The sequence below is a fragment of the Bos mutus genome, chromosome 13, assembly GCF_027580195.1.
Source record: "Bos mutus isolate GX-2022 chromosome 13, NWIPB_WYAK_1.1, whole genome shotgun sequence".
In the NCBI taxonomy this organism is placed as follows: domain Eukaryota; kingdom Metazoa; phylum Chordata; class Mammalia; order Artiodactyla; family Bovidae; genus Bos; species Bos mutus.
Window position 1 is genome coordinate 27,697,615 of NC_091629.1, and position 27,473 is coordinate 27,725,087.

The following is a 27,473-nucleotide window of genomic DNA, read 5'->3' on the forward strand; positions in this document are numbered from 1 at the left end:
GCCTGGGGCTGTAGGCACAGCCTGGACACCACTACAGGCAGCGCTGAGAAAACAGACAGACCACCACCACGATTTTATTCTTAAATAAATGCTCAGTCTAAGGTCTGGTTAGGCAGACAAGTGGGTGGACATCAGAGGAAGGCAGATCGCCGGCCCCTCCCCGGTGGGGAGCAGCGGGGCAGCCCAGGGAGGCAGGGACACCGAGGAAGGCAAGCAGGGCGGGCAGGGCAGGAGGGGCTGGTGGAGCCATGAGCGTCCATCTGGGGGAAACAGAAAGAACCCATGTTCGCCCACATTCTCAAGGGTGGTGCCAGAAAGCTCAGCGTGGTCCCAAGACCCCTCACCTCCTGTCCCAGGCTCCCCGTGCCTGGCTCAGGAGGTATGGGATTGACTAGCCGATGGCCAGAAAGTTCTGTCACTGTCTTCCCAACAAGCCCTCGGGTTGAGGGGCAGCACGAGGTGGAGAGGGCCACATGCCGCCTCCGCGTGGTCCACAGAGACCCCCTGCTCCCCGCCACCCAGGGCGGTGCCTCAGGTCTGCCAGGGCCTCCCCTGGAATCTGTGTTCCCTCTCCAGGCGCATCTCCGGGGGGCCGGGCTGGCAGGAGGAAAGGGGGACGAGGGCAGAGGCCTTCATGCTCCCGGGTGGCGAGCAACTCAGTGCTGGCGTCCCGGTTCCGACTTCCCCAGGAACTCCCTGGAGCAGAGGAGGACACCTGTCAGCCAAACCCCTCCAGGCCAGATCGGAGACCCCACCTCCCACGGTCGTCCCGCAGCCCACCCGGGAGGCTGTAATGGAGCCCCGAGGACCACACTCTGCCTCGAACACCCTGCGAGGCAAATGGGCAGGGCGCCAAGGGCAGTGCCAAGTCCCGACACGGAGTGAGGGCAGGCCACTGCACCCTGGCGCTGGAGGGTTCTCAGATCACATGTTTTGTGATGTGTGCCTTTTACAAGGAAAACCACGGTCCCAGAGCAATGCCATGCTCCTACCATCCCCTCAGCAACACACATTCCATGCGCCAAGAAACGTCAAAAACACAGAGCTCTGCCTCTGGGACTTTGAGGGCCTCACATACCAAGTGGAGTTCCCCAGCACACATTTCTCCGAGGGCTGATTCCAGCAGCCGGGGCTCAGCAGAGGCCCTGCAGTTGGGACGTGGCGGCGGCCTGCACCTCCGAGTGGGAGGCAGGGAGTGTCTGGTCCATCCAAACCCTTCCCTCTGCCACCCGGGCACCCTCGTTCCCAGGCTTGTAACAGGTGGCCGGGCTGCAGCCCATGTGCCGGCCCAGGAGTCTGGCCAGCGCAGTGCAGCCAGGGGCATGGCCTCCCTCCCTGAGGCAGCTGGGGACCAACAGGCTTTGGGGGAGCTGGCCCAGACCTGCATCACCCCTACCATATACACCCCGTGCAGGGGCAGAGACCTGACGGGCCTGTGGGAGGGGACGGGGGCCTGAGGACAGTAGCCGTGGCGTCCTCACTGCTCGACCACACACGGGGCCACAGCCCGGCAGGCCACATGTGCTGACACCGGACCCCCCTGACCAGCCTGACACGGCTATCCCAGCTGCGGCCGCAGGGGCTCGCCCAGCTCCCGCATGCCATCCTGCATGGTGGGTGATGGTAGTGCCTCACCTCAGGATCCGCGGGAGCTCGGGGCTCTTGTAGATGTACTTGTGCCTATAGCCAAGGTCCGAGTGGAAGGGGATGAACTGAACCTTAAAGTCCCGGAAGCTGCGTGACGGTGCGGCGATGTTGTAGAGCTGGGGGAGGAAGAGGAGGGTTGGCGCCCGGGGCCTGGGGTGACCTGCCTCAGCCACAGGACCCTTGGGCCACCCCTCGAGACCCTCTCTGTCTTCACCCTGTCTCGAGACCAGCCTTCCTCAGGGGCCCTCAGCACCCTCAGGCCACCTACCCTGGGATGCCACGTGGCCTGAGTGCCCAGGGCAGCCTGTTGGCTCTGTCCCAGGGCTGGGTGGGCCGTATGCCTAGGTCAAGGTCCATCTACAAGCTGGCTTGGGGTCTGTGGCACGGCAGCCCCCTCCTTCCAGCCCAGGATGGCCAGGTCCTAGGCCCAGACCTGTTCGGAGGTGGCCTGGGCCCCCTGCCCTTTAGCCTGCCCCTGCCCCTCACCACCGCCACAGTCAGAGGGTGCTCCCTCCCACCCTACTCCCACCTACAGATCTGAGAGCAAAGGCAGATGCGGCAAAAGCAGATGCAGAGGCCCCACAGTGAGAGGATGTGCTCAGACGTCAGCCCAGAGGCAAGAGAACGCGTGAGAGCTGTGAACCGCCAACCTCCGCTGCCTTCTCCCTCACAAGGGGCCCGGCCCGCAGCGGGACCCTCTTCCACACCTGCCTGGCCTGAACACGAGTCTGCCCGAAGCCCACCTTTCTGCCGAGCTGGAAGGGCACGACCGGGTCGTCCTCGGCGTGCAGGATGAGCAGGGAGCAGGAGATGTGCTTCACACTGCAGGAGGCGGAGGGAGAAAGGCACTGGATGGCCAGGACAGGCTGGGCCTCCCGGGCTCCCAGGCTGCCAGCAGCAGGGACCAGTGAGGGAGCCCTGCACTGCAGCGTGGAGCGGCTCAAACTGCCAGGCGCTTTTAATACAAAGCCAGCAGCTGATTTCTTAGATGTTTCCATCAGTATCTGTTTTAGGTGACAAGTTTCAATCAAATCTAGAGCTCACTTCATTCACCAAATCGGGTCCCTGAATATTACCTGGAAATTTAAAAACAAAACAAAAAAACTTTGCCAGTACACTATTCTTAAAAAGTTACAAAACGATATTTACAAACTGAGTAATAGGTGGGCCAGGAAACTTACTGCAAATGAACATTACTGGACATCAGCTGGCAAAAGAGCCACCCTCTAATTTCTCTTCTGTGTATATGACATTTAATTCCTGAATGTTTCAAATAAATGAACATTCTCAAGATGGTCACTGAATCCAAACCCCTCAGCAAACCGCCAACCGAAGGACAGGCTGCAGGACTGATGGGCCCTGGACGCTCCTAGCTGCCCCTCACTGAGGCCGCACGGGGAGCTGGTGGACGCAGCACACGCCTGCTTCTGGCGACCTCATGCTGAACTGAGGCTTCGCGTGGGCAGCCCCAGGGCAAGCCTGGCACCTGGCAGGACTAGGCCTGGGTGTGCGCCCAGCCATCTGGCAGGCTGCACTGCTGCTAGTGGCACACAGATCACCCACTCACCACATTCTACTCCCAGGGTGAAGTGCTTGCTGGTGTACAGGACAGTTTGACATTTGACATCTTTTCATAACTTCCACCCACCAAGCTGGTCCTTCACTTCTCCAACTCTCGAGGCCTAGCTCACATGCTGGCACCTTGGCAAGTATTCGGGAACAGACCTTCCCACCATGCAGGGGCTCCTGACTTCCAGGGGGTGAGGGACGGCCAGCCCCCCAACACTCACACTGGCTCAGCTGGGGGGCAGCCACAGGGTGACTTTCTCACTGTCGTCATTTTTAGAGAAAATCCAGTTTATTCAGGTAATTCTTCTTTTAAAAATGTAGATTTTTAAATGCTAACTGAATATTCAGATAAAAAATTTTTTTAGAATAAATTAAAGTCCATGAAATAAAGATATCACAAAGATAATGTTAATTGAACTTGAACGTTGTTCAAAGAAAGAGTCCTTAAATAGAATATGTAACTTCTGGTTCACCTAATAGAAATATTTTTAGTATTAACCTTCAGAACACCTTTCCATAACCAAACACAAATCAAATGGCTAAGGCAAAGTCATTTTTTGAACAACAGTTACTATTGCTGCTTTAACACCTGTTCAAGAGTTCTGGTTTTGACAAATAATTTTCAAGTAAAACAGTTCTATGGACCAAAAGATATGGTGTTTCCCTATTTCGTTAACTCTACAGTCTTTCCACCTTCCTTCTTCCCTTCCTCTACCTTTATAGAGATGTGTTGCTTAGAAAAGACCCTTACATGTCCAGAATCCCACCCTCCTTGGTTAACATGACTCAAGACGCTTATTCTGAGGGTTCTTCGGGTTCTTCTAAATTCTCTCCCACAGTACTCACTTTTCATCATTTGCAAACTGAATTCCACTGCTTGTGATGGGATCAAGGAAGAACCAGTCAAACCCAGGGAAATATCGATAGATCTGGAGGTTAACATGTAGACAACAAGGAGAGAATCAATCACTACACCCCCATGGGGGGGTCACCCCTGCTTCCAATCAGGTGGCCCCAGAGCTAGGGGGGGGATGGGTAGTAATATACCCCCATAGGGGCCGGGGTCACCTCTGCTTCCAATCAGGCTGACTGGTGGCCCCAGAGCTGGGGCAATGGGCAGAACTATACCCCTGTGGGGCCAGGGTCAGGCCTGCTTCCAATCAGGCTGACTGGTGGCCCCAGAGCTGGGGAGGGATGGGCAGTAATATACCCCCATAGGGGCCAGGGTCATCCCTGCTTCCAATCAGGCTGACTGGTGGGCCCAGAGCTGGTGGGCGGGGTGGGGCGGGCGGTGGGCAGCAGTCCTGCTATCCCTCCCACCACCCTCAGACTCCCTTTTCAAGAGGCCCCAGACTGGCTGCGGGGGATTGCCCACAAACAGGACTCCCACACCCAAGACTCAGAGACCAGGCTTCCCACAAAGAACAGGCCACAACCCCCAAGAAAACGGAGGACCATGTGATTCGGGAGAAGAGCAATATCAAAGAACACCCAACAAAGGATTCTTCTGTCTGTAGCAGGCAGCATGAGGTCAGGCAGGCCGACACGGCACCACTGGACACACAGAAGCAGTGGGAGGAGGAGGAGGAAGCAACAGGACACAGAGGGGCCCCCTCTGGGCCCAGCCTGTAAACGGAGGGTCTCAGGCCTTGAGGCCAGCCAGTGAGGACCCAACAGCACGGGGTTCCCACCAAGGGTTCCCTGGGGTGCCCACCAGCTCCACTCCCAGCCCGCACCGGGCCCCAGGGGCAGCAATGCCAGATGGGCAACCTGTGCCATGAGGCAAGGCCTCCTATGGGTCTAGCCGCCCTCAGACAACCTGACTGTAACCATACCCTTCTACCTGGCACGAAGCTCTAAATATCCTGAGTGGCTCTGCAGTCAGGCCAGTGCCCAGAATTAAATGAGAATTAACTTTCATAACATCTGTATTTATTAGAATACTTAAATAATTTTTATGACATTTTAATTTACTTATATGCATATTACTCATAGTCATTTTCATAGTTATAGCTATTATTTCCATTATATACATAAGTCCGTCTTTAATAAGCTCTGTACTTGCCACTGAGAACGGATGGCTCTTGGCTTCTTCACGGATATTAGTGAATGGAGATTCCAAGATGAGGGCATCTGGAGGAGTCTCTAGATAAATAAGACCAACAGGGAGCTGGGAGGTGAGCAAAAAGCCCCAGTGGGACACTCCTCACGCCACCACCCCCTCGACAGGACCATGGACCCCAGGTGCCCACCTGGCTGGCCCTGCCCCTCAGGTCCTCCCCTGGGGTCATGTGAGGGAAGTAGTCTCAAGGGGACCCTGAGAACCATGTCTGCCGAGGCTGCCTGTTTGGAGCCCAGCCCCTGTCAAGGCGCCGCCAGTTGCCAGAGAATCTGGGGAACAGGGTTGGGCCCTCGGGGGTTTGCTCAGGCCCCCATTTCAACGCCCAGCTCTTGTCTCACCACCCCGCTCATCCACCACCACCCACTTCACAAGAAGCTGGCAGGGCCTGGAGCACAGCCGGTGCCTGAAGAGCCCTCCTGCATGGGAGCCGGGCCACACCTGTGGCGTAGGACCCCACGCAAACGCCTACCTCGCTCACAGAGGCGCCGCACCAGGTTTGTGGCCACTCTGGAAAGAGGGAAAAGTTCAGTTGGATCATGACAAAAATTGTTGCAGACGAGACTGTTCCTGGGGAAGCTAGGACTATCGCGGTGACGGGTGGGGTTTTGGGTGGGGTTGCACAGGGGCCCAGCAGCCAGCCCCTCCAACAGGGACTCTGTGATGGGACCTCCACGATCCCAAGGCACATGCTGCGCCTCACCTGGAAGGGCCCTTGTGGGCTGCAGAGCAACGCCCCAGCTCACACCCGGTCCTACAGACACAGATGGGAGGGGCCCCTGAAGGGGGCAGCACCTGGACTCTGCCCGGCCTAGGCCTCCTGCCTTGCTAGGACCAAGCTGGGCAGGTCCAGGCAGACACCCAGGGTGGGAAGGCCTGCTCCCCTCTGGCCAGGGCTCACTCTCACCCAGGAGGGCCAGTCCCAGACACTGCCCAGCCTGCAGGCAATGTGTCCAAAGGAAAAGCAGCAGGAAAATGGAGGTGCTGAAGATCTGGGGCGCCTTTACACCGGCCACATGGAACATCAGAGCGCTTCCTCTTTCAGCAGATGGAACAAGGGAACCCCAACTGCTGCCTCCCCAAGTTTTTAAGTAATGACACCACGTGTGAGGCAAAAGGCCCGTGCTCCTGGATGCGTTGCATAGCACAGCCACGCTCAGCGAGGCCTGGGGAGCCCAAGTGCCCTGCACTGTGGGGCTCCATCCCGGGCCCCCACCAAGGCAGTAATGGAGGCTCTAGGACGCTGGGGGCCCCTCAGGCAGCCTGGGCTGCAGAGTCACCCGTGAAGACCTGCTCCCACAAACGCCATGCTGGGAACTCTCACCCGGTGCCAAGAGAATGGCCCCAAATATACACAGGGTTGTCTCCACTTCGCACTTTGATCCAGTCAAAAACATGGAGTGCATCATACGTCATGCCCCGCTCCGATGGCGTTCCTACTGAGTCACCCCAACCTGGGAAAGCAGCATCAAAGAGGACATCACGGGACTGCAAGGGGCAAGCCCCGCTCCGCCCCCGTCTCAGCAGAAGGCCCAGGCCATCTGGGGCCTCAAGTCTTGGCCAGGCCAGCTTGTTTCTCCCAACTCCTCAGCTGTCGCAATCTCTGAACCCAACCACCACCCTCACCTGAGTCTCAAAGAGCAGAAGCAGACAGGGTGGTCGGACCAGCAGACCCCTGGCACTGGCACCTGGGGCTTGGCCAGGCTCAGCTATTGATAGTCCAGCCTGCCCCAGCCTTGAGCCCAGCCCCGGCTCTGTGGCCCAGCTGTGAAGAGGCTTCAGGATGAGCAGATTCCAGGCTCAAGGCAATGCTGACCCACAAAGGAAGGGGCTCCTAGCATCCTGTTTGCATTACAGAGGAAAGCCAACTAAACTCTGACCTCCCACGGGTCCTTCCCTCCAGATTCTGGAAAAGTCAAATGTGACTGTCCTTTCCAGCAGCTCAGCAGTGAGTCATCACCAAATGATCTGAAAATACCACAAGGCTCATAGAGAGCAAGTCCTGCAACACAAGCAAAACCTAGAGGCAGGGGCACCACAGGCCACCTCCCCAGGGCGTCCCAGACCCAGATTAGCGGAAGAAGCCAGGGCCAGGAACAAGGCCAGAGGGCGGGCTCAGGGCACCAGCGAGGGCAGGGACAGAGACAGGGAGAAATCAAGAGAGACAGAGACGGGGAGACAAATGAGAGAACGAGACGGGGACAAGGAGCCACAGGCAGAACTTTGGTCTCTTGTACAGCTTAGAAAGGAAGAGACTCAACAGGAACTGAAAAGAGGAAGTGTTAGATGGGATCTTATTTCTGTTAGAAGCACAGGAAGGTGAATAAGGGAGAGGGCTGCCCCCTCACTGCCCTGAGGTTCCAGCTGCAGGGGCAGGAGGGAAAGATGAGCCTCCTTTCGGAGTTTATTCAACCCAGCACCTTCCTCCTAACAGAACACTCTTTCACAAAAGAACCAACCTGCACCCTAGGCTGGTGGAATAATGGCACTCAAAGACGTGCACGTCCACACCTGGAAACCCGTACCTCTGGAACCTCACACAGCAAGGGCAGTGAAGGGTGCAGAAGGAAAGAGGCTGCCAAGCAGGGGACCCCGAGACAGGACAGTGTCCTGGTCAGCATGAGCCTCAGGCAATCCCGGGTCTTTATGAGCAGAAGGGACAGAGTCAGGGCCAGAGTAATGCAGACGCGAGGGGCCACAGGCAAGGAACCAGCGTGGCCTGGAGAAGCTGCAAGAGGCTAGGAACCTGACTCTCCTGGAGCCTCCATCGTGTCCACACCTTGACTCATCCCAGTGACTAAAGACTTGGAACCTTGACCACCAGTGCTTCAAGATAGTTCATCCGTGCTGTTCTGAGACATTACATTTGTGGCAGCCATGGCAGCATCAAGAGGAGACTCTCCCAACGTGCACACCCAGGCGATGCCAACAGCTGCTGGTTCTGTGGGTGTGAAGCCCCGCCTCCCCCCAGCCAGGGTGAGCTGGACAAGAGGCCTCAGCCCTACGTCCTGTCCAGGCGAGGGCTGTCTGAGGCACACATCGCCGCCACTCTGCTCCCCGCTGACACAAAGCATCTTCCTCACGCAGCAAACGGCGGGAGGCAAGGAGAAACACAGAGGGACGAGAAGAGGAGTCCCTCTTTCCTGTCTCCGTAACTTCAACAAGACAAGCTCTGCTGAGCACGAAACAGGCCCAATACCCAGCTGTGGGGAAAGTCTGAGTCCCACAAAGAGGAGACAGCACCTTTGACATGTGAAAGGGGCTGGCAGAGGGTGTGTGCCGGGGTTCCAGGCGCCCATGCCTACTATCTAGGGGAGGATGCACGAAGGACTCACAGCCAAGGACCCGGACCCTCCACTACCTCCACACACTGACAATCTCACAAGGACCACAGGTCACGGCAGAGCCACCAGCATTTCAGAGTCACACATGGCCACCCCACACCAACCTCAAACAGGCGGGGTGAGCAAGGAACCCTCACCTCTGTAGTCAAAGGTGACCACGTGGTAGCCGAGGGAACTCAGCACCTGGAAGTGAAAAGCAAAAACTGAACAACGCGGCTCTGACTAACCCACCTGACCTCGCTCGAGGGAACTCAGTGAAGGCCATCACCTCACTGCCCCATCCTGCCACTGTGGGACACTCAGGAAGGCGGAGGCCAGCCTGAGCAGCACCTGTGCCCTCTGAGGTGCTTGCAGGCTGATGGCTGTCCAGGGGTTGCCAGGGGTTCTGACCACCCAGAGACCCAGGAGGAAGGACCCTGCAGTGTGGACTCCACACCTGGTGACCTTTAATGCAACCCAGCACTGTTCAGATTTAAGCTTCCATTGAATTTTTCTCACTTAGAAGAAAAAAGTCTCTCAGGATTAGGTGACTGCTTGCATGAAGTCACTATTCACTGTCCCACCCAAGCCCTGGCTGGGTGTGCTCAGAGCCACGAGGAGGCTGCCACAGACACCAGTGTCACCAACCTGAGGTGCGCTCCCGTCCCCGAGAAGAGAGCTTGGCCAGGGACTCCCAGCCCCCACAGGACCTGCACCCTCTGGAGCCATAGCTGTTCAGTCACCCACCCCACCCCCGCCTGGATCCAAGTCGCTCCAGGGAACCAGCCCTCCAACAGCCCAGAGCTGTCCACAGGGTGCTGGACAGACAGCAGTGCCCACATGTCTGACTTGTTCCTCCGGCCCTGTTCCCAAACACAGATCCACCCGAGAGGAGGGCGACAGGCGTGGTGGCCCCAGACGCTGCATCAGCAGCACGTGTCAGCTCAAAGACCCACACACCCTTTGATGACAGCCACATGGCGGAGAGGGTTTGCATCTCCCCTGGGATCCCGCACCCAGACACCTGCTTCCACCACGTTGGCTGGGAACCTGCATCAATGGTGCCCTGCGCTTGGTGGACACGAGAAACCCCAGTGCTGGCAGAACTCCTGAGCCACAGCCCAGAGGACAGTGTAGCTCTCGGGCCCCTCAATGTTCTCCCGTCATTCCCTATGTGAGTAAGTAACTTTACAAACAATTGCAAATCACTTTACGTTAACTTGTTAATTTCTGGCATAGGAGCCACAAAGTCCATTCATCCTGATCTTGGAAACTATCCCCAGAGGCAGCAAAATGGGAAACACTCCATGAGGAGATGTCCGTAGAAGGCAAGATGAAAAAGACCGACAACGATTAAGTCAGATTATTAGGGGGAACTCCGTTCTGTTCATGACTCCTGGAAAGAACAGCCAGAGGCAGTAGGCGAGCAACGCTCTCTGTCCACACAGTGCGGGTGGGCACTGCCCCGTCCATCTGTCCACTGCATGGCCTCTGCTGTGTGCCATAGCTAAGGGCACTGCTCTCCATCAGACGCCGTGAGCCGACCTCACCTACCTTGTAAAGCTCCACCCGGTGGTCGCCGCCTCTAGATCGTCAGGGAAAGGAAACAAGAACAGCTGTTAGTGCATCTTCTCAGAAAGGAGGCCCGGGATGAACACTACAGCATCCGGGCACTTAGAGCCTGGTCCCCAAATCCATGTGGGAGGGTGACGGACAGGTCACCTCCTCCTCTGGGCACCTATGTGGCTCCCCGCTGGCCTCCACAGTGTGGTGCCAGGCAAGGGACCATCTGAGCACCGTGGGGATGTTTCTTAATTATTACCTCATCTCTGGTTTGACTAAGGTGGCAGAACCTAGGAAACACAAAGGCCCCTCGACTCCCCAGTGTCCAGGACCACAGGTGAACAGAAGGGACGCCCGTGCTCGCTGGCACGTACACCACGGGGACAGGCCACAGGCACCTCCTGCCTCAACCTCCTCAGCCACAGAGCCACCGCCAACCTTCAGGGTGCTCCTCCATGGCTGTTCACACCCCCACCACCTGGTCATCTGGCTCTTCCCCACCTGCTCCGGACAGTCTGCTGCTGTGCCTCCCACCATGCCATCCTTCCACACACATGTGCCCGTGGGCAGACGCTGGGTCAGAGCCGCCATCGTGATCCAACAGCTGCAGAGAACCTCCCAGGCCCTCACCGGCCGCCTCATGCCCACCCCTCTCCGGGCGAGGCCTGTCTGCCTCTGCCTCCCACTTCCTGCCCAGATGCTGTCCGGCTGTTCCCTGCAGACACCCTGAGGGGGACAGGGCTGCCTGATGAGTGGGAAGCGCATCAGTGGGCAGGCTCTCCCTTGACAGACTTCTCCGCTCTCTCCCTTCCTCATAACGAGCATTTGGGCCATTTCGGGTGTGTGTGTCCAGAGAGAAAGTGTCCTCAGGAGAGGAGAGAAAAAGATGGAGGAAGAAAGCCAAAATAACCCAGAAATAAATATCAAAGGGCTGAGTTTCAAGACTGGAGAGAAATAATGCAAGATGCCTTCAGTTATCTTTGCAAGACTTTGTCATGGTTCTTTTATAAGATCTCCAGTACCCTACCCTGAGCAGGAAGAGGGGTTCAGAGCATAACGGGGTCTTGGGACATCCTTGGGGTCCAGGCCTCAGGGAGACACGGCTCCTGCCGTCCTGCCTAGACGGGGTGGCCATCAGGAACTACACACTGTGCTGTCCTTGGGGACATGGGGGCAGGGGGCAGCAAACCTTCAGAGTCACAAGACGCCTTCCATCCTGAATCTACAGGCAGACTTTGTCTTCTTTACCACGTGACTGGCACTGCTCACAAAGAACGCCCAACTTCCCTCATTTATAGAAAGAAGCTACAGGAGCTGTTTGTAGTCATTTGCTCTTTGTAAAGCGGAAGAGAAACCCGCCGCAGCTTGTCCCAGACAACGGGGAAGCGGGCTGCCAAGGGCGTGCTGAGTCAGCAGCTCAGCACTCCACTCTCTGGACTCAGGGTGTCCTGGGGGCCACGTCCCGGACATCCTGCTGACCCTCTGTGCAGCCCATCTGCCCAGACCCCACCTGTGGCCTGCTCTGTCCCCTTGCCAGCTCTGCCTTTGAACGGACAGGCCCCAGCCTGGCCCCACGGAGCCTGATGGCTCTCATGCAGATTCCTCTCCTCTCAACAAGGCCGCCGTGAAGGCTGGAAGGAGCCCTCTTTAAACAATGGGATCCAAACCTGCAAGTCTGAAAGACGTCCACTGAACCTGCCCTTGAAAAGCTCCCGGGATGACTGTGGGTAAGGATGGCTACATGGGGACACGCTTCCTCAATGGCCCAGTGGGATGTGCTGGCACTGCCGGCTCAGGGCTGGAGGTACCTGGCCTGACAGCGTGGCAGGGCAGCCCCCCGGACAAACTCGTTCCTGACTGCTTGGCTGGGGTCTCTTCGTGTGCCCCCAGGAAATGTGCCTCCTGTTCCAGAGGGCATGCCTGACGGTGAAAAAGTGTCCTCACCCCAGGATGGCAGATAAGATGATACACGCGCAGGGGCAACTTCCTGGGCACACCGTGGCCTTGGAGGGTCTCAAAGCCTCCACCAAGGGCCAGGCTTCCTGTCCACTGAGGAGCTTGGGTCCCTAACCCAGGAAGAGCAACACCCCCTGGTTGAGGCTCTTGGTTGCTCAGGCAGACACAGCTACCTCCATTCTCACCCCAGGCACGAGCTTCTGACCAGGGCTTTCTGGACATAGCTGCCAACTTCCACTCAGCCGGCGGTTCCCAAACAAACAGGCCCGGCCCACCTGGCACGCAGCCCTGTCCTGCTCTGGGCCTGTGGGAACAAGGGTTTACAACCACCTCTCCCAAAGCCCAGAGGAGCCCTGGCTTTCCCCGAGCTCTTGGGTCGCCCGTGCCCAAGGGCCCTCTCTCCCTGCAGCGGGCCCCTGCTCACCTGGTGCCCGCGTTCCCATGCAGGTACAGGATGATTGGGTGGCTGGAAGACAGGGCATCCTCGTACCACATCTGGTCCTTCCCCTGGGCATTCTTCCACCAGACAGTGGGGACCGTGTGCCTGGAAGCAGCAGCAGAGGGGAGCATCAGGTGACACGCCCGCAGGCAGGATGCCCGTGGCTCGGGACAACTGAGCAGAGAGCAGGAGGCTGAGGGGGCAGACCCCACGCTGTGAGGGCAGCACCTGGCAGCTGAGAACATTTTCTGACTCGCAGAAGGGCCCCTCTTGGCCCCAGTAGCTTGCCCCGGCAGCAGTGACTCCATCCATAGAAAGGGGAAGCTGTGTGAGGTAAGACCCCTTATAGCTGGGTCAGAGCATGGAATGGGCACTGAGGCTGTCCCACATCCCCTCACACTCGCCCATGTTTATAAGCTACATGAAACTGCACCCATGAGTACACAGGACAGTACTGTCTGTCATACGTGCTAATTCAGTTAACACTGGTCTATACAGGCTGACTGGAAGCCTGGCTGTCCTTAAAGCACCATTTCTAACACAGAGCCTGGCCACAAGCCATCATGGCATTAGACTCACCTCTGCAGGAAGCATCACAGGCCCCTGTAGGCAGCCCGGATTCTTGCACACCTGGCCAGGCATGCAGACACTTGGTCTATGTAGCCAAACCCTCCTTCCGAGAGGTGCTCTGGTCACCCTTAACTCAGGACACATCAAAGTCACTGCTCATGACTTTGAACAGTGACTTAAAAACACTGCACGGCTGATTTCTTCTCTAAGTCTAAGTGCCAGCATCTCATTTCTGATGTGTGTCTCTGACCATTTCACAGGATTGCATTTTGGGTAGTTCTGACCACTGCAATTACCACTCTCTCATAGTTACAAACCTGTGAGACAGAAAGGTGCACTTGGCAGATGCTGGGAGCTGATATGCCTCCAGGAGCCAGCCTACCCGAAACTCGGAGCTCTGAAAAAGGCCCTGGCAGCTCTCCGTCCCTGGGCTCCGCCCCTGCCAGGCAGAGAAGGAGCTGTTTCCCCCGCTCCTTGGCCGTGGGAAGACCTGGCGAGGCACCAGGGAGGGCAGTTGGTGAGCGGAGTGGCTGCCGTCCCAGGGCCCAGGCTGCTGCCGGCATGGCACTGGGTGTAGACGTGGGCGGGCAGAGGCGCTCACCTGCACACAGAGGTGGTTGTTCCCAGAGACCCACATGGTCATCACCAACACGACCTTCACGGGTAACTGCCCAGATACCCATCCCGTCACATGACTGCTCTGCTTGAGAAAGAAGCCTGGCTGAACCCACGTCTTCAAAGCACAGATTCTAGTAACTGTCAGAAGAGCTGCCAAGTCCCCCAGACAGCTCTGCAAAGGACACACAAGCTTGACTGAAGACGGACACACAGAGCAGCCCACATGCACACACTGGCCCTGAATGCTCCACTGAATCACACCAGAAACGACCACAGACAATCCCTGCTTCAGCCACTCAGAATCAGAGCCTCCTTCTCATTTTTGGGTCTTCACCCAGGACGTCCTAGCCTCGCACAGGGGAGCAGTTCAGAGCATTTCCCTCAGAAGCTCCTCCCGGGCACAACAGTTCTCCTGAGTCCAAGGAGCAACTTGAAGCCACTCCTGAGACAAAGAGACGCCGTGATAGGAAAGTCAGAGTCTGTTCTGGTTCCATTGATCGGAAACACCCACTTGTCCATGGGTGTACTAAATTGTACTATGAAGAACTAAATTGTACTATGAAGAAAGGCCAACAAGTCACAGAGCTTAGATCCAAACCCAAATTTATGGCTAAAAAAAGCAAACACAAAGAAAAGAGCGAACGCCACCACCACTGTCAGGGCCTTAAAGAGCTGTGTATGAAAGAGATGCAACCATTTTCAACCCCTGGATGGGCCCTTCTGAAAGGTTGTTGCTGAACCACGAAAAGAAGCCGGGATTCTTGGCCTCCGGAGGAGAAGAATTCAATCCGGGGCCAGAGACGAGGCTTGATTGCTCAGAGCTTTTGTGCAATAGAGTTTTATTAAAGTATAAAAAGGATAGAGAAAGCTTCTGACATAGACATCAGAAGGGGGCAGAAAGAGTACCCCCTTGCTAGTGTTAACAATGGAGTTATATACTCTCCAATTAGTTATTACAAAGAATCAAAAGAATGTCTGGAGGTTGTAAAGACCTCACTAGACCTACTCCTATAATTTACATTTTAAGATAACAGGATTAGCCAGAAGGCTTTTTCCAGAGACTGTCCTCAAGCAGGATACATTATTGTTATATAATCCTAAGGAACGTAGAGGAAAAAAAGTTTGTCCTTTCTTCCTCCTTGAGAATTCCAGACCCCTCTCTCCTTGGGGAACCCTGGACTTCTTATCAACCTGCTTAGGAAATGACTCTCTCACTTCTCTGAAAGACAGGTGTGGCTCAAGCCTGTGCTCATGATTCCATGATACACAGTCTCTTTTCTGGCTTTCTTTCCCCCTGGAAATATGGCTTTCTGCAAAAACTGCTAGGGAAGCACGCTGACTGAAACCGCCCACCCTGGCCAGGCACCACAGTAACCATTTGCATGAGTTATTTTACGACAGGAGGTCCTGGTAACACAGAACTAATAAGCCACCACTAACCAGAAGAGTTTGGGAAAGGTCTAAACCACATGTCCAACCACCGCCCAGAACCCTTCAAGCTGGCATCCATCTTGGCTAAGCAATGAGTGGGCCCCCAGGAAGGACTCTCAGTCAGAATGATTGGTCTGAGACAACCCAGAAACTAACCCCATCACCATAAAACCCAGACTGTGAGCCACGTGGCAAAGCAGTCCTCCCGGGTTCCCTTTCAATCAAGTCTCTTGCTTTGTCAGCTCATGAGTCTCCACAGACAATTCATTTCTGAGTTAGACAAGAGCCCACTCTAGGGCCCTGGAAGGGGTCACCCTTCCTGCAACAGAAGCAATCTGGTTTACAAACCCTTTGCTGTTTGAAAACGGGAGAACAGAGTTGGTGCTAGTGCTCCATTATCATGGAATCTAGAGGAGATTTTTCCTTTGGAAACAGATAAAGATAAAAATGGACAAGCAACAACAGTTTCAGAGCCTACTGTCAGGACAATACTGGCCACGCCTCACAGGCCCTGCTGCCTCGAGGCCACACTGCCAACGCCTGGCCCTGTAGTCCTGGGGCCAACACTCACCAGACTCCAATGGTTACGTCTTCCTCTGGCTGGAGGTAGTAATTACAGGTGTGATTCAAACCTTGATCCTGTGGTCTTTTCAAATCAATGAAATAGGGAACCCGCACTGTAGGGGACAAAGAGATGGAAACAGGATTAGGGGGGCTGTTACTTTGCCAACAAAGGTCTGTATAGTCAAAGCTATGGCTTTTCCAGTAGTCATGTATGAATGTGAGAGTTGGACTATAAAGAAAGTTGAGCGCAGAAGAATTGATGCTTTTGAACTGTGGTGTTGGAGAAGACTCTTGAGAGTCCCTTGGACTGCAAGGAGATCCAACCAGTCCATCCTAAAGGAAATCAGTCCTGAATATTCATTGGAAGGACCGATGCTGAAGTTGAAATTCCAATACTTTGGCCACCTGATGTGAAGAACTGACTCACTGGAAAAGACCCTCATGCGGGAAAAGATTGAAGGCAGGAGGAGAAGGGGATGACAGAGGATGAGATGGTTGGATGGCATCACTGACTCAGTGGACATGAGTTTGCGTAAACTCCGGGAGTTGGTGATGGACAGGGAGGTCTGGTATGCTGCAGTCCATAGGGTCACAAAGAGTCTGACATGACTGAGCAACTGAACTGAACAGACCACCCTGTACACAGCAGAGCTGAAGCTCTCAAATACTTTCTTGAACCCTAATGCCTGGGGCACTGGGCCCTGCAGCCTCAGGAGCAGGTGTGGGCAGGTATATCTACAGATCCTTTGGCAAGGGTGAGGTCCAAGCAGAGACCCACTGAAGGTTGTTCAAGGTGTGAGAGGATACAAAGGATGGAAGGAAAGATCCTTGGGAGCCCTGAGGATTGGCCTGGCCATGAGAGAGGCTGGAGAAAAGAAGGCTGAGAACTGAAGGCTGGGGCCAGAGTGCTGGGGGAGGGACTATGGGAAAGGTGACAGAGGGATGTGTTTTTTGGACCTGCGGCCATGGGCTTGATGACCACCAGAATGTGGGTGGGGACACTGAGGTTTCTAGTGCTGCCACTGACTGAATGAGGCCCAAGATGAAGCGTGGGTGCAGGACATGGAGGAATCCACAGGACCCAGAGCCCAGGGAGAGTGGAGGGAAGTTATGGGGACAAGTCGGCAGCTGCTCATTGAGCCCTGAATTTACAGGGGACCTGCCAATAGGGCAATGGCTGACGGACTGCGGTGTACCCACCGATGGGAAGCCCCGGGCCTTCACACAGGAGCAACCGATACCCACGGTTCTGGAGGAACCTCTGTGAGTTACAAGTAGGTGAGAAGAGCAGGGAAGGAGGGGTAAGATCACTGTGATGCTGCTACGTGATCCCAGGTCATCAGTGAACAAACAGGCCACACCAGCGTCAACACCGAGTGCGGCCTGGAAAACACAGAGACACAAGCCAGGCTGCAAGTGGGAGTTTAAAGGTGTTCGTGGGGTGCATATCCTTCTTGTATGAAAAAGTGAAAGTGAAAGTCACTCAGTCCTGCCCGACTTTGGAATTCTCCGGGTCAGTATATCGGAGTGGGTAGCCTTTCCCTTCTCCAGGCCAGTATATCGGAGTGGGTAGCCTTTCCCTTCTCCAGGGGATGTTCCCAACCCGGGGATTGAACCCAGGTCTCCCGCACTGCGGGCAGAATCTTTACCAGCTGGGCCACCAGGGAAGCCCGAGAATCCCTTGTATACCACTGCACTTGTAGTCCTTGAGGTGGACACCGTCTTTCAAGTTCTATTTAGTTGAAAAACAAAAACAAAACAACTCAAACCTTGAGATGGGATTTACTCACATTATAAAATGGCAATTCTCAGAAGGGGTAGGGACAATGGACAGTGTGGCCATGACTTCCAGCCAGTCTCACCTTCAATAAGGAAGTCACGCAACTCTGGTTTTCTCTGGTGAAGGCAGTAGTGTCCTTGTGTAACCCACATGGCCACGTGGCACGGGAGCCCAGCATGCCCGCCTGCCACACTGTCGCCTCCTGAGCCCAACTCCCGCCCCAGGGCCTCTGCATTGGCTGCCCTGAATGCTCTGTCCCCACATACCTGCATTCCAACTCTCAATTCCTCACATGTCCCCATGGCTCAGAAAACGTTCACTGAAGAAATGAAACAGCCAACTGGTGAGGCCATGGGAACACCTACTCACTCCTTCCCCTGGGGCTGCTTTTGAACCTCCAGCTTCTTTACCCATCTCTTTCCTAAGAAGCAGGCTACATTTTAAAAACTTAAAAAGAAAACTGACACTCAAAGGAGGTGGCATCTTACTTGCTGGCGCATGTTCCCTGTACTCTGAACGCCGTCCCCGAAACAGGAGGGTACAACCATGACCACAGCACTTGCTCAATGACTCACATGGGGTGACTCTGGGATCCGCACCCAGGCGACCAGACTCCACACTCTTGACTACTTGATAGGAAGTGCGGACAGTAAACCAGGTCTGATCCTGGTGGACCCTGAATGCTCTCCAATTGGGTCCCCTCAAAGGACAGTAAAGTCCTAACCCCAGCACATCAGAAGGGGACCTCAGCTGGAAATAGGGTCTTCACAGAGATAAATAAACTTAAGTAAGGTCATTTGGTGGACTCGATCTAACACGACTGGTGTCCTTATCAAAATGGGGAATCTGGACACAGGGACAGAGGGAAGACAACATGAAGTCCCGGGGAGAAAGCAGTCCTGCAATGGAGGCAGGGGCGGCAGTGATGCAGCTACAAGCCAAGGAACACCAGCCACCACCAGAGGCTGGCAAGAGGGAGCCCGGAATTTCGAAGCTTCAGAACTGGGAGAGAATACGTTTCTGTGGTTTTAAGCGCCCCCCATCTGTGGTGTTCGTTATGCTGTGAAGGGACCAGTAGGTCTGGAACGGTCTCCCTGGATGCATCTCTTCCAGACGCAGGCGCCCGCTCCTGCCACACCCTGACTGCTCCGCTCAGCAAGCCAAGGCTGCAGCATCGTGTACGACTCAGGGGAAATGACTGATCAATAAAACTCTGAACATGCCCAATGAGCCCAGATTCAATCAACTCTACCCCCGAGGCTGGAGATTCCATGCCACAGAGGAGACGGTGCTGCCGAGGGCACCGCTGTCGGATCTGGCGAGTTCTGTCCCAGAAAAGGTGGCCACGTGGTTTAGTGCCACCCCAAAGCTCCAAGGGCTCCCCACCAGTGAAGAGTGTCTTCCCGGGATCGGCAGTTAATCCTGAAAGCTTCCACGGCTGAGAAATCTAGAACCAAGATACTCGATTCTGCTCTAGGACAGGCTCATTCCACAAGGCTCATCCTCCAGTTCACTTTCATTTCTATTTTAGAAATAACTATGGAGAGGCTTCCCTGGGAGCTCAGTGATGAAGACTCTGCCTGACAATGGAGGAGAGGCCGGTTCTATCCCTGATCTGGGAAGATCCCACATGCCATGGAGCAACTAAGCCCGTGCACCACAACTATTGAGCCTGTGCTCTTTAGACCGTGCGCCACAACTACTGAAGCCATGTACCTGGAGCCTGTGCTCTGCAACAAGAGAAGCCAGCACAGTGAGAAGCCCGCGCACCACAACCAGAGAGCAGACTCCGCTCGCCACAGCTGGAGAAAAAGCCTGAGTGGCAACAAAGACCCAGCACAGCCAAAAATAAATAAATAAAGTTAAAAAAAAGAAACAGGGAAAAGGGTGCAGATTAGTGCAGAGGTGCCCCTGTATGCCTCCCAGCTGGCTAACAAGAGGTATCTGGTCAGTGCTGGGGTGAGACAGCCCAGACAGTGGTGGCCAGGCCAGAGGAACCACCTGGCCACTACTGGTAAAAGCCAGTACGACTGCTGCAAGGGAAGGAAATGGGGTCAAGGGGTGCAGGGCCCCAGGCTGGCCTGAGGAGGGTCTGGGATCTACCTGGGCTGGAACTTGGCTCGATCCTGCGAGCTTCCACGTGGCCTGAGCCCTCAGCTTGTGACTCTAGGATGCCGGCTGGATCCCACGCTCCCAGCCTCTGTGCCCACAAAGGACAGAGCATTGAGCACGCCAGCAGCCCGAGGTGGCAGGGCAGGAGCTGGCAGGGTGACCCAGCTCCACATCGCTGTCAGTTACAAGTGCTGCTGCACAGGGAGGTCGGTGCACAGCCAGTGACCCGGCACATAGGCCCAGGCAGCTTCCAGAGCGAGGCCCTCTGCGGTCCCCTGCTTTCCCAGCTGTCTTATCCACTGAGCATGCTGTCATTTATCAGCAACCACAAATGTCATGGGGGTGATTAAGGAAGGCCTCTGCATAGCCATGCTCGGTAAACAGTGAGAAAATACATGAACGAACAGAAAACAACTGAGTAGGCCATCCTTTAGATGCTGGTAGGGTGGGAGGCCAGAACTCCTGGGCTGCAGGGGACATATCCAACCACCTGAGAACTATAAACACCGTGGCTACGCCCTGTCCCAGGCACTGAGTAAAGAGCAAGAGAGAAGAGGTGGGGCGCCAACAAGGGAAGGGCCCTCCCAGCTGGGTTTTATCAAACTCCAGCAGCCTCCATGGACTCTGGGCTCCCAAAGAAGGAAGAGATAAGGAAAGGGATCAGGGGTCACCAGAATGGCTAAGAGGAAGGAAAGAGAGGAGGATGAAGGATGGCCACTCCTTGAAAGCTGTAGTGGACAGGCTGTTGCATTAACAACAAAGTAATTCAGATATTAACTCTAATCTCCAAAAAAAGGCCCAGAGCAGTGTGCAGAGAAGAGCATTTCTACACCAGCCTCTGAATTGAAACACTCCTTCCCGCCAGGAGACAGTTCTGGATTCCAGGGCAAAGACTGCGAGAACCGGCGGTATCACCCTGACACTGCTGGGGGCGGGGGAGCTGACTTTTGAGTGTGGGATTGAAAAGCATGTACACTTACGTTTATGTGTACAGACACACACACCAAAGGCCAACAGGAAACAGGCAACAACGTGACAGCAATTTTCTCTCAGCAAGTTTCCTTTTCTTCTTCATGCCATTCAGAGCTTTTCAGTTAATCTTTTGTTTTTAAGAAAGTTATCTATTTTTTTGTTTATGAAAAATACATTTAAAGGAGAATAATGCCTTAAATCATAGATGCTATGCTTTGTCTAATGCTTATTTATCTAATTTATAGATTTAGTTTCAGATAGATTTGTTACGAACTTAATACTTTGATCATGTTTCAGAGCTCAAAAGATGGTTCCACTTCCTTCAACGTCCAAACAGAAACCTACAGCTCACGATTCACACCCTGAGAAGGAAGGTGCTCCAGAACACACAGGCCTTCCAGCAGCGTGAAGTGAAACTACCACGTTACTGCCCATGCGACCCCACCTCCACAGGGGAGGGCAGGGGCCCTGACGGCTACGCCCCCACACAGCAGGCAGAGGGAAACAAGCAGTTGGGGACAGGTGCCTCTCTGCGGGGGTGCAGGGCAGCCCTGCCAACCCCTTCTCTTCTGTGCCCCGAGCCCGAACAGGAGAATCCAGGAACATCCTGCCATTTCATTAGGAAATCAACAGTGCAAAATGCATGAGCTGCATCTAAAGGGACCCCAGTGACGGAGCTGAAGAAAATCAACTCAACTCAGAGAGCTGCTGGGACCCACAGTGGAGCAGCCCAGAGGGTAGCGGGCCACTGGCTGCCAAGACGCCTGCCCAAGGTGCCTGGAGGTGCCCGGAGGCCTGCCCCGTGGGAGAGCTGGGCAGGGCTGATTCTAAGATCTGCTATCAGGAAACCTGCAGCCTATGGCCTCATGTTTGCATGTAACCCAGACTCTCTTCCACGCAAGGCTGACTGGATACCTAAGGGACATTACAGTCAGAAAAACAGAACTTTTTTGATTTTAGTTGTGAGCTCCTTCCAAGTTCGGGCTTCTCACAAGTGATGAAAACTCAGAGATGTTTCTGTTAGAAAAACAAAATCTTTCTTAGTGCACTGACATGTGTTTTACACTTACTTTCAGACACCCAAATAAAAACCTCTTTTATATTCATTGCATTTTATTATCCACCTTACTATCTCTGTTCCACTTCCTCCTCTGGCTCCTCTTGATTTCTTGGCTGCCCCAGGCAGCGCGTGGGATCTTAGTTCCTGGACCAGGGATGGAACCCAGGCCCCTACATTGGAAGTGCAGAGTCCTAACCACCAGGCAACCAGGGAAGTCCCATCCTGCTCCTCTCTAGAGCACAAATTCCTTTTCAGCAGTGACATCCGCTTTTCTGTGATCAACTCTACTGCAGACTTAACACCCTAAACTCATATGTCCCAGTGCCCTGCAGAGCCTGCAACACTGGTGTTACTTAAGGGGAGGGGCTGCCCCCCCCCCCGCCCCAGGCCAGTCATCACACAGGACACCTCAATGCCTCCAGTCTGTCCTCTCCTCTCCCTCCCCTTCACCAGCTCCCGTGCCGCCTCAGAGCACCAGCATGGTTTCCCAAGCCTCTGGTTCCCACACACACAAGTCCAAACCCACTCTTCGCAAACTGGCACAGCTCCAAGAACACAGAGACCGCTTCACCTGCCCCAAATACTCCCTACACCCAAAAGCAAGGCCATCACTCATGGGGCACTACTGTTTGCCAAGCACCAGGTTCTATCCACCGACCCCCAACTCTGCAGGTGCGGTCTCTTCTCTCCTGGACTCATCTTGTGGGTGCAAAAGATGTTCCTTATAATGATTATTCCCGGCAACTATACACTTTCCACTTCATAAACCAGATACTTCCACCCTTTTTCCTCCCACTTGTCCAAAAGTAAACATATAGCATAAAAAACAAAAACAAAAAAAAAACAACTTTGGAACACACCAGGTCCAAGTTAACTGAAGGGGATTGTAATCTAACCTCTAAACCTCACCTTGAAAGCCAGCATACAATTCCATAGAAACCAAAGCAGCATGCTAGGGTCTTTTAAGGGGAGAAAAAAAGGTGTAGGGGTGTGTGTATGTGTTTTAAAGAAAAAAGACCAGATTTGTGTCTGTGTGTTTTAAAGAAAAAAGACCAGATTATTTTTTCAGTCACTACAATTTCAGTGATCACCTTTTCCAAGGACAGCTAACCTCCTAGACTGCACTACAGACAGATTACCCCCAATATGACAGCTTCAGAAGACTCTACATGTCATCAACACTTCTACCCACATTGGTGAAGGAAGACCCCAGCCATGCAGCCGTCATCTATGCACACAAATGCCAGTCCTGAGAGAAATGCCCCCGTTACAAACACCCCTTAACTGGGACGGGGCACAGGGAACCTTCTGGACAGTAGCAAGGCTCTGCTTCCTGAAAGTGAATGTTGCTCAGTCGTGTCCAACTCTTTGTGACCCCATGGACTATACAGTCCATGGAATTCCCCAGGCCAGAATACTGGAGTGGGTAACCTTTCTCTTCTCCAGGGGATCTTCCCAATCCAGGGATCGAACCCAAGTCTCTCACATTGCGGGCAGATTCTTTACCATCTGAGCCACCAAGGAAGCCCAAGAATACTGGAGTGAGTAGCCTATCCCTTCTCCAGTGGATCTTCCTGACTCAGGAATTGAACTGGGGTCTCCTGCATTGCAGGTGGATTCTTTACCAAGTGAGCCACCAGGGAAGCCCTACTTCCTGAGCTGAGTGGTAAAGATATAAATACATAAATCACTATGAACATGAATTCTTACTAAAATTAAAATGAAAATGGACACACAGCACTTACCGAAATTCAAGAAAATCAGTTTGGCCTGTATCCCAGGACATAGTTTGATGAGAAATGGAATGGCCACGTACAATCCCAGGACAAAGAAGAGTATCTTCCTCAGTCGGAAGCACAGGCCCTTTCGCCTGAAAGAGAAAAGCAGTGCACAGGAATGAGTCCACTACAGTTTAGTAACAGTATCGTCAAAAATCACTCACCAAGACCCACACTTGCTGTGCCCAACAAGAATATCACCGAGGATGAGAGCAGCCTCCCACCTGTGTGTGCCTTGTCATTTGCTCAGAACTCTACCAGCAGGGTAAAATTTGTTTCCTGAAAGCCAAAGAAACAGTCCTGCTGATTTCCTATGGGAGCCCTGGGATCCTTCAGATCTTCAGAAAGTGCCCAACCTCATGTCAGACTATGGCTGCAATTTCCCCTCAGGCGAGAGGCTGCCTCTGGAACTCTGATTCCCCTCCTGCAAAAGGGCATGGGCTCCCCAGCAGAGGAAGCACCTACGCACAGAACCTGTCAAACCAGATCCCAGGAGGGGGCAGGGGGCCGAGGACAGGACAGTGGCCACGACTCCATGTTCTCATATTTCTGCCTGCATACCTTCCGGAGGCCCCTGCTCTGGAAGCCTCAGGCCAGGTCTCAAAACCCTCTCTAGCCCAGAGATCCTCAAACTTGGACCATGGGCCTCTCGACAACTGAAAAACTGAGGGCCCAAAAGATCTTCATATGATTTGTGTTTACCACTATTTGTTTTATGAGACATTAAAGAAAAAATTTAAATATCTATTATACTAAGTCATTCAATAATAATAAACAACCCATGACAAGTTAATATAATTAACATCTCTTATTTAAAAAGATTAAATTTTCCAAAAGGAAAAATTTTACTGAGGAGATTTTTACAAATTTCTTCAAGACAAACAGCTTAGCATAAGACAGATGGGTTCCAGTATGTGCTTCTGCGTTCACTCTGCTGCAGTATGACACATCACGTAGCACCTGAAAAGCTCCCGGAACTCCATGAGAGATCAAAAGGGAAAAAGGCAAACAGTGCTACCACGAAATCTCTCTGACATCAAGGTTCAACCTCAGTGGGGCTACTTATATCTGCGCTATTTCAAAAAAGTATTCAAGGTGGTTCTAGGTATGTGAACTCATCACATGCAACAATACAGAAGGCTATAAAAGCATCCGGCTAAATTAAATAAAAGGGACACAAAAGACTACACACTCTATAACCCCATTTGTCAAAAATTCCAGAAAAGGCAAAATTACAGAAGACAGGGAAGCCTGGCATACTGACGCTTAAATGGTCACAGAAAGTTGGACGTGACTAAGTGACTCAACAACAACAACAGGCAAAACAGCAGAATAGTAATCTCCAGGGCTGGGATAGAGGGAAGAAGAGATTACAAGGGGTATGAGGCAACTCTTGCAGTAAATCAACACTCAGCAAAGCAGACTGATATAAGTAATACTTCAGTACAGCTGATGACAAATACACGTATTTGACAATGTAATCCTTTCACTCAATCACCTGGCTCATCCTCCAGTTGTTACTGAGCACCAGGTGCTCCTTGGGCAATGGACAATAAGGGCAGAAAAGGATGCACCTGCCTCTGTGCTGTGCTCTCAGCTCAGCAGGGCAGATGAAAGCCTGTGCCAGCACACCTGCACAGGGTGACCTGACCTAGTCCAGGCTGCCAGGGCAGGGCCACTGGTGGGAACACTAAGTCAGGAATATAGGAGTTAGCCAGATGATGCAGGAGAAGTTTAAAAGGGCATCTTGGGACTTCCCCAGTGGTCCAGTGGTTAAGAATCCGCCTTGCAAGAGGGGCCGTGGGTTCCATCCCTGGTTGGGGAACTAAAATGTTGTGGAGCAACTAAACCCACGCATGCCAAAACTAGAGTGCCCACATGTTGGCTGCAGCAACTGAGCCCGTGAGCTCTGGAGCACCCACACCACAGCTACTGAGCCTGCGCGCCACAAGAAAAGATCCTGCATGATGCAACTAAGACCTGACACAGCCCAAGAAATAAATACATATTAAAAGGACACTTAGAAGTCCATGCACAATCTACACTTTCACTGACAAAAGGCATACGATGTGGTGGTTAAACGGAAGGCTGTGGAGTTAAGGTGATCTGGGCCAATATCCAGTCTGCCACTCACTAGCTGTCATCCCCCTCTTGAACAAGAAATACGTATATAAACAGAAATTTCAAAAAACTATGTATCTGCAGCAGTAAGGCTCTTCTACATTGAAGTCATTTTCTTCTGGATTGAGTTATGATTATTACCATACACATGAATCAAAATGACAAACGTTTCATTTTTGGTAAATCATTATTAAGCATGGAAAGTAAACTTTTACTGAAAACACATCTCTAAATGAAATGGATTCCACTACTTTCCCAAATGCATCATGTCTCTCTATATATTACTTATTGATGTAGAAAAAGGAAGGGTTAACATTAATTAAGGCAAGAGGAAAAGGGGATGACAGAGGATGAGATGGTTGGATAATATCACCGCCTCAATGGGCATGAGTCTGAGTAAACTCTGGGAGTTGGTGATGGACAGGAAGGCCTGGTGTGCTGCAGTCCATGGGGTCTCAAAGAGTTGGACATGACTGAGCAACTGAACTGAACTGAATATTAATTCTAGTTGTTTTTTTGGTTTTTGAAAAATATAAATATTGAGAACTTATTCACATCAGTAAAAGGGAATGGAAGTTTACTAGTATTACCAATTTTTCAGGGTTAAATGCCAAAAATCACACAGTGAAAAATACTCAAGCCCTTTTTTATTTTTGTTGACAGCTAAGAACTCGACACCACCGGACTTGTACCATTTTATGCAGTCATTAGATATTCACTTAGTTTCCCAGCTTTTACCAAGAACTGAGCCCTCTCTTCCTCTGTGCCTTGACTCTGACCTGCTTTAGTAAGAATTCTGTTAAGTCATCCCCCATCTTGGTATCTCATCCACTGACCTGCCTTTGCAAGAGCCCTTCTATCCTTGATATCTCAACTGTTTCCATCTACTGACCCGCTAACTCTACCTTCTGTCTGGAAATCCCAAGCTGTCTCCTCAGAAGGCACTCCAGACAGGACTGCACACGAGACTGACCTTTCTACTGACTTCTCTGCCCATCCTGCCAGGCCTTTCCCCACCTTCCTACAGGCACTAGAGTTTTAGGCCTCTGCCTCCCTTGGGGGGGCTGTTAAGGGACTCAGGGACCTCACACAGCCTCTGTCTGAGGATGAAAAGGAAAAAATGACACATGGGAAACAAGCTGGGTATTTTACCCCCTCAGCTGAGCTATGGAAACACCCAGACTGCTGCTTGGTATTTTAAGAAGTCCCTCAAAGGAAATTTAGTCCATTGCCCCCACAGATTACACATTATGGGAAATGAAAATCTTAAAAGTTAAACATTGTACAAAAGCACTAGCCCTCATCTTGGGCAGGTAATCTTAAATTGTTCCATTTGGCCCAAACTAAATTCAGATAAAAAGACAATTAAAGCAGGGCAAAGACGAGAACCAACTCTTATGTTACCTAAGCTGGTGAGCCTGGTTTGACTACGGTTATGCTGACTGGTGGCTCAGCTGTTAGGACAAGTGCAGTAACGTGTGTGTGTGTGTGCACGCAGTAACGTGTGTGTGTGTGTGTGTGTGTGTGTGTGTGTGTGTGTGTGTGTAACCTACAGTTGACCCTTGAAAAGTGAAGAGCATGGGGTGCCAACCCTCCATGCAATTCAAAATGTGAGTGTAACTCAGAGCTGGTCCTCCATTTTTGCTATTCCACATCTACAGATTCAACTAACTGTGGATCACATGGTACTGTGGCACATCTTTGGTGAAAAAAACCAGTCCATGTATGAGGGGACCCACACTATTCAGACCCATGTTGTTCAAGGGGCCACAGTATTTGTGATGTTTTCCTAGCCCTGGGTGGTATTACCAAATTAATTTACAAAATCCCTTAAAGGAGCTCTGCTCCAAA

The 27,473-nt window shown here is 53.0% G+C and overlaps 1 protein-coding gene across 1 annotated transcript in view; it reads right to left on the reverse strand.

The window, feature by feature from the left end:
• Positions 1-50: 50 nt before the first annotated feature.
• ABHD12 (abhydrolase domain containing 12, lysophospholipase) overlaps positions 51-27,473 on the reverse strand; it is a 52,408-nt gene continuing 24,985 nt past the window's right edge. Inside the window, exons 2-13 of the mRNA XM_070381193.1 lie at positions 23,469-23,593; positions 15,807-15,912; positions 12,602-12,721; positions 10,213-10,243; positions 8,817-8,862; positions 6,660-6,789; positions 5,808-5,845; positions 5,282-5,361; positions 4,063-4,145; positions 2,391-2,469; positions 1,636-1,763; positions 51-696 (exon numbers count right to left, since the gene is read on the reverse strand). Coding sequence (XP_070237294.1) covers positions 657-696; positions 1,636-1,763; positions 2,391-2,469; positions 4,063-4,145; positions 5,282-5,361; positions 5,808-5,845; positions 6,660-6,789; positions 8,817-8,862; positions 10,213-10,243; positions 12,602-12,721; positions 15,807-15,912; positions 23,469-23,593 — 1,006 coding nt within the window. The 3' untranslated portion in view covers positions 51-656. The remainder of the gene's footprint in view (positions 697-1,635; positions 1,764-2,390; positions 2,470-4,062; positions 4,146-5,281; positions 5,362-5,807; positions 5,846-6,659; positions 6,790-8,816; positions 8,863-10,212; positions 10,244-12,601; positions 12,722-15,806; positions 15,913-23,468; positions 23,594-27,473) is intronic.